General features: G+C 40.1%; 3 protein-coding genes across 6 annotated transcripts in view; all 3 read right to left on the reverse strand.

The window, feature by feature from the left end:
* The window catches only part of LOC111460090 (homeobox-leucine zipper protein ANTHOCYANINLESS 2-like), a 14,299-nt gene extending 8,800 nt beyond the window's left edge, over positions 1 to 5,499 (reverse strand). The window contains exon 1 of the mRNA XM_023103186.1: positions 5,463 to 5,499. The gene's annotated coding sequence lies outside the window, so the exon portion shown is untranslated. The remainder of the gene's footprint in view (positions 1 to 5,462) is intronic.
* On the reverse strand, positions 468 to 2,421 carry LOC111460031 (COP9 signalosome complex subunit 1-like). The gene is made up of 7 exons (XM_023103108.1): positions 1,904 to 2,421; positions 1,394 to 1,726; positions 1,198 to 1,314; positions 1,027 to 1,112; positions 712 to 946; positions 536 to 637; positions 468 to 482 (listed from the first exon to the last, which is right to left on the reverse strand). Exons 1-7 carry the CDS (start codon positions 2,330 to 2,332, stop codon positions 468 to 470), a joined length of 1,317 nt encoding a protein of 438 aa, XP_022958876.1. The 5' UTR covers positions 2,333 to 2,421.
* Positions 2,721 to 6,708, reverse strand: part of LOC111460091 (protein CELLULOSE SYNTHASE INTERACTIVE 1-like) — a 4,895-nt gene continuing 907 nt past the window's right edge. The window contains exons 1-2 of one of the 4 annotated variants that reach the window (XM_023103189.1): positions 5,467 to 5,596; positions 2,721 to 4,663 (exon numbers count right to left, since the gene is read on the reverse strand). In XM_023103189.1, coding sequence (XP_022958957.1) covers positions 2,961 to 4,652 — 1,692 coding nt within the window. In that variant the 5' untranslated portion in view covers positions 4,653 to 4,663; positions 5,467 to 5,596 and the 3' untranslated portion in view covers positions 2,721 to 2,960. Of the gene's footprint in view, positions 4,664 to 5,085; positions 5,240 to 5,462; positions 5,597 to 6,708 lie in introns of those variants that run through there. The other 3 variants (XM_023103190.1, XM_023103187.1, XM_023103188.1) reach the window with 3 other exon arrangements.

Raw genomic sequence — 6,708 nt, forward strand, 5'->3', positions numbered from 1 at the left:
GGGGGGGGGGGGGGGGGGGGGGAAAGATGGAATGGCAATGGTCCACATGAGCGGAAAATAAATAGAAAACAGTGGAGGATGAATTTGGGGGCGGTAGGGGTGTAGGGTGTAGGTGGATCCCCACACATTCCAGCCAGCAGCCAGCATGGAGTTTGGGAGGGAGGGAGGGCAGCCTCGTTTATAGGTGCGGCCAAAGACGTGGAGGATCCACGCACCCTCTCCTCCTCCTCCTCCTCTTCCTCCTCCTCCTCCTACCCTATTCCCCTCTCCCTTCATCCTTCATACCCTATTACCACCTTAAACCACAACGCTACCTCCCAACTTGTACTCAATGAGTCTTTTGTTTTTGATAATGTAGAATACTTATTATCTCAACGCTTCAATATTGTGTTTGTGTTTTAGTTGTTTGTTGAAAAAGAATTAACAGCCTTACTCATCAGATGTATAGTAAAGAACATATAGCGTTTCTAGTTTATGATATACTATAATACAAGTACCATTACGAATAAAGTATGTGTTTAACAACAGAATGTACCTGATCAAATTCAGCCACGCTACTCTGCAAACCCTGTGGGAAACTTCCATTTCCTTCATGTCTTGGGAAATGTACAACTTTATTGATGGAGTCAACATCGGCCTAGTACACACAAAGGAGAGGTTATTAGTAAAGAATTACATGACCAAACTTTGAAAAATGGGAGCTAAGAAGACCTGAATTTGGTTTGTGTTTATTAAAGCCAGGAGCTGCTTCTCAATAGCTTCAATGTTTGTACCAAAAACAACAGCCACTCTCTGCAAACCAACTGCCACAAAGGGCTCGGTGTAGACAATAAGTGCTCTGTTTCTGATTTTATTATACAGTGTCTCGTAGTGATTGAAGAAATATATGTCAGCCAACAGCCATTCTCTCAAGTTATCAAGGTGTCTGAAGCACGAACAATAACGCCTGCCAATAGATCATCATACACTAAGAATCTGAACATGAAGTTTGGTTGAGAAAAGATGAATCAAAGTTCACTAGGATACCTCAAGTAAAAATCCCTGACGAGCTCCTTGACTTCCAGAGCAGAATCCAAGTAGAAATGAAAGTTCTGATTATCTATAACTGAAGTCTGGGGATGTAAAAAACCAGTGACTAAATAAAATTCTGTGCAAAGTAAATGGAGAATTAGAAAAGAAAAATGGAAAAATTGGTGCCTTGAACTCTATTGGATCAAAAGTTGCGAGTGCACATAGGGCGCCAAAGGTAGCAATATCATGAGCAGCCATGACTTTTGAAAATCGGTTTCCCAATTCTTTACTTACTCCCAAGAGCTGCATGTATATTCCTAAGAATATGAGTTACGGAAGAATTTATTGACATGGAAATGATGATGGATTGGCTAAGCCAAACCTGATGAGCAGCGTCTTTATAGCAATGTGCCTTGAAGCGAGCCAGTCCCAGAGCACAGCGCAGAGTCTCCATTGTAATAGGATTAAGATTTGGATATTGCATTCCTTTTTCAGCAATCTCCCCAGAAGCTTCAAACTGCCCCAACTCAATCACCACCACAATCAAACGCCTTAGCAATTCTGAGTAATTCTTATCGCTCCTGCAGAAATGTACGCTCTTCTTGTAAAACGCATAAGCCCTCGTAAGAGCGCCGTGGTCCTCGTAGAAAACTGCTATCGAATTGAACACGTTTCTTGCGTCCTCCGCACATATGGTTCTTTCCGTGTAAGATTTCTATCACAAAATCACCAATGAGGTGTATATATATCGAGATAATTCAATAATCACTACAGAATTTGATTTACTGGTTCATTTCATACCTCACAATTCTTCGCGCAGAGAATGATGGTTATATATATCGAGATAATTCAATAATCACTACAGAATTTGATTTACTGATTCAATTCATACCTCACAATTCTTCGCGCATCTCTGTAGCATTTCGCTCATCACACGCCTCCCCTCAATCACCGAGTTGCACCAATTTTCATCCATGTCGTAATTAGGGCCCAATCTCCCGTCAATTTTTCGCACGATTTTGATGAACACATTCACGTCGTTGCCCTTTTTGGCTATATCGTACGCGATTCGGAGTGCCTCCAGTTGCATTCTCCGCCGCCTTTCATTGGCGTTGCCGAAGCGATCGGCGATGAATATGAGGCGGAGGATTTTGGTACTGCGGTGGTAGTTGCTTGCGTATGCTTGGATGTCGAAATGCTTGCCCCCCTTCAAGAATGGCGTCGGAGAGTGGCCTTTTCCTTCTTCATCGCTATCGAAGTTACCATAATTATCTTTCGGTTTGTTGCTGTGGCCATCGGATTTGCTTCTCCAGAAATGCATTTCGGCGGACTCTGGAAGAACAGATTCTTTTTCTTGCTGCAGCGGATAGAGAGAGGGAAGTGTGTGAAGTGAAGGCTGCGTTTATGCGGCTTTGGTAACTGTTACCACACAAAACGACAAAATTATAGTTCGTTAAAGTCAAAGTTTGAATGGATTTGGTTGATTTTTTTTTTTTTTTTTCCCTGAATTTTTTTAGAACTTCAAAAACCTATCCATCTATTAAATAAAAAATAATAATAATAATAAAAATTTAAGATATTTTATGTAAACTTACATATTTTTAAAACATGGATGCATAATTACCCTTTAGATAATACTAAAATTCTTATTGGTGGATGATATAATACTTTATCTAATTGAAATATGTTGATATTAATATATTACATAATTGACATTTAAATTGAAGTATGTTAATTTTCTATTACTAAAGCTAATCTCTTCATATTAATATATTACAGATGCAAGAGATAAACATACAAGGAAAGTATATTGGTAGTTGAGGGGAAATAGTTTACCAGATACTGGCAACCTTCTGTTTGTTATCCTCCAAACTACATTATTGTTTCATAAAGTTTATGAAACTAACTACTACTGTAAAGCATCATCCAAAGAGGCCTCACTTTTTCCCCTATTTCCTACTGAACAGACTTCTCAACTTCCCCCTTTCCAGTTTCTCTACCAGTTTCTTCGCCCCCGGTATGTCCATCTCTGCTAGCTTCTTAAGATACCCGATCGCCCCATACGATATCATCAGCTTCTTGCATTTCCTGCTTGACGAGAGCAACCCAAGGCACGCGACCGCATATTTCTTTGCTGTGTTTTGGGGGCTTGGATCAAGCAGTTGGACGAGATTTGGGACACTTTTTTCATCCCTCTTCACTTCTCTGCAGTTCTGTGAAAGGGTCATAAGGCTTGAGATTGCTTGCGCTGCGACTTCTCGAACACTGTTTGTTTTGGCCTCGAGGAGTTTGATGAGAAGCGGGATGCATTTAGCTTCGCCTATAAGCTTCTTCATGTCTGGTGAGCTACATACCCTGCAGATTGCTGATGCTGCTGCCTGCTGTGCGCCGAGTGATCCCAATTTGAGCACATGCACTATACGGGGGAGGAAGCCAAGAGACAACAGAATTTCCATTGAAACTGAGCTGACTAAATTCCTCAATGCCCCAACTGCATATTCTTGAGGGAGAGGACCATCCAGATGTGCCAATATGCAGCGAAGACCTCCTTCAGCGATGACCGATCTCCTTAGAGCTTCGTTGCTGGCGGTGAGATTCTGTAGGCATTCAGCTGCATACTCTTTGGACCCCAACAGAATTCCACGATCCACAAGACTGATCATCACCCTTGTGATCCCTTCTTCAGCCAAAGTTTGTCGAACCTCAGGTACGGCTGATATGTTCTTCAACGCGCAAGCAGCAGCAGCCTGCGATACAGAATCACCAGTCTTGCATAGTTCGATAAGAGGTCGAACCCCACCATGCCCAACTATTGCCCGGGCGGTATCAGCTGGCATTGACAACCTTTGCAGTGAAATGACTGCTTTTTCTTTAGCCACAGCACTGCCAGACTCAACAAGTCTGATTAGAGGTGGCAAAACGCCTTCCGAAACAAGCCAATTTTCACAACTTCCCGATTCGACTAGCATGCAAATTATGGTGATTGTTTTCTCTCGAATACGCGGAGAGGTTGCAGTAAGCAATTGGACTAAAGCTGCAACATTATTACGACCAAAGACAGACAAAACATTGTCATCATCCTCTTTCAGGATCTCAACGAGGCTATCTAGAGCTCGATGTTTCGCCTCCATATGGCCAATCAGCAGCCTTGCAAGCAGTTCTCTTATGTTGCTGTAGTCAGTAGACTCCTGTTGCAATGAACAACCTGACAAGAGTAGAGGCAGAGTAGCCTCACCGAGCATACCCGTCTTAATCAAAACGGCACAATCATGTAAATTCAAATCCAATTTCCCAGACAGCGAGTCGAGATCGCTCTGAATCCAAAGCTTGCCTTCAAATTTTTCTCTAACACAAAGCTCCGCCAATTCAATGGCTTCCTTCAAGCTGTTCAAAACAGCGTGCAATTGCTCCTTGCAGAGGACATTCTTTGAAAAGCAAGGATGGCTAAACAAATCAGATAACCGCGATGGAAGCTGCTCGAGCTTTGAAACAATCATCTTCCACCTCCCAGGAAACACCTTAACCTCCGTAGCCTTCTCCAGAGCCACAGGAACAAGCTTCTGAGCTTGCAGCAGCCATTCTTCGGCCGACTCTGCCTCTGCCTCACCCGAACCCCCATCAACACCTCCCTCTTCCACCATGATTCAAATCTGGAAACAGGAATCAAGAGAAATTGAAATTCAGATCAGAACTGAACTCTCCCAGCAGCGCAATTATAAAGTTAAAAAAAGAATCGATGTGCGGCAATGGAGAAAAATAATCAGAAAAAGGCGGTGGAGAAGTTGCAATCAAAAGACAAGTAAATTATAAATTACTTTTGGAATTCCTTTAAAGTTAGGTATCTAAAAATAAAAGAACAAAAACAAATGAGCAAAGCATAAAGATAAGAGCATCGAAGAATCAAAGAAAGCCCCCACAAGTCCCTTCTACAGAAAACAGCCGACACAAGATTAGATTGCAAAAATCCCACAAATTTCTATTCTATGAATGACGGTGGAGTGGAAGTGAACTAAATCCAACGGTTCTCATTTTGCAAGGAAAAGGGAAAGCTGCTGCTAACTTCGCCATATTTACCGTTTTGGCCTCGTTTAAGAGAGAGACAGAGACTTTCCTTTGAAGAGAAGCTAGGGAAAGGGTCACAATCTACAGCTGGTAGAAGAGTAATACTACTTATTTCTTCTTGGAAACTTCAGTAAAATCCAAGGAAATAATCAGTAGAAAGACATTTCTGCAATAGCCCATTTGGAAAAACATCGCACCCTATCAATCAAACAGAGATCAAGAAAACGAAAGATAGAGACTGAGAAGAAAGACAGAGCCGAAGGAGAAAATAGAAAACAGAACAAAAAAAAAAAAAAAACTAATCTTTAAGAGTTGACGAGACTGCAATAATCATAGCAAGAAGATTCAAATCAGAAACAAATATGTAAACCTTCAATCAATATATTTACCTCTCTCTCTCTCTCTCTCTCTTGAGAATCTCTGTCTATTACTCAGTTTTTGGTGGAAAGGAAGACGACCCAGATGCCTCAGTTGCAATTTTTATGAAATTAGAAGTAGCCCAGGCGCCACTTCTGCTTTATCGAAGAGGAAACGGTCGAAAACGATTCAAAAATTCAAAAAAAATGCTCAAAAGAAGAGCTCCACAGAAGAAAGAAAGAGACAAACAAACAAGGAGAGTTGGGAACAAACAACACATATTCGAAAAAACAAACTTCCATCATAAATCCTCTCTCTCTGTCTCTAGTGGAAGAAAATGTCAAAATTTTGTGTCATCCTCTCAGGCTGTTTATGGAGAGCAACTTATTTTACATTGGCGGTATCTTAGAGAGGGAGAGGTTTAAGATGTTGGGGAACGGGAATGAGATGTTAAATGTGGAACGTGATTCTGGATCGGACGGTGGATTGACCATCGGTGTAACATGTAGAATGTGATCGAGGATCGGACGGTGGATAATGAATCTAAACGTTGAGATAAAATTTGAATATGCTTGGGGATAGGAAGACCTTCAAAATTGGAAAGTGGTGACGCGGCAACATTTGAAACGACTCATGTAATTGCGTTTTACTTTTTCCCCCCCTTTTCTCTGGGGGTTGTCATCAAACCCACGTGTACCACACGAATTTTCAAAATCCTGAAGTGTTAGGGGTGAAACTACCTAAGGAACCTCTGGAATGATCAAGAAATTTCGAAACTGCCACCATATATATATATATATATATATATATATATTTTACTTTTTAAGTTTTAAAAATGGGATAAGTAAGTGTAAAGGGTCTGGTTTGGAAATGTTTATTTTTATCTGAATATTTGAATTGCACAATTACAAATAATAAACACTAAAAAAAAAAAAAATACAATCACTATTACTAGAAGGCTTAAATAATAGTATAACATTTTCATAGAAACAGTTTTTATGAGTTCTTTTTTTCATCAATTTCAAAGCAGTGTAATTGCAAGAAGAGAATATATTTTTAAAAAAACAATTCTTCATATGACAGCCTAATAAAACCATTGAAAAACAGAAGAAAAGAAAAGGTGTGGACAGGAATCTTATTTGCTTCAAATAATCTCCAACGGCCTTATCCAAAAGTGACAAAAAAATCAGATAGCAATCAATCGGAAAAAAAAAAAAAGAGAGAAAAAAAAAAAAAAAAAAAAAAAAAAAAAAAAAAAAAAAAAAAAAAAAAAAAAAA

The sequence above is a fragment of the Cucurbita moschata genome, unplaced genomic scaffold (assembly GCF_002738365.1).
Source record: "Cucurbita moschata cultivar Rifu unplaced genomic scaffold, Cmos_1.0 Cmo_Scf00023, whole genome shotgun sequence".
Lineage (NCBI taxonomy): Eukaryota > Viridiplantae > Streptophyta > Magnoliopsida > Cucurbitales > Cucurbitaceae > Cucurbita > Cucurbita moschata.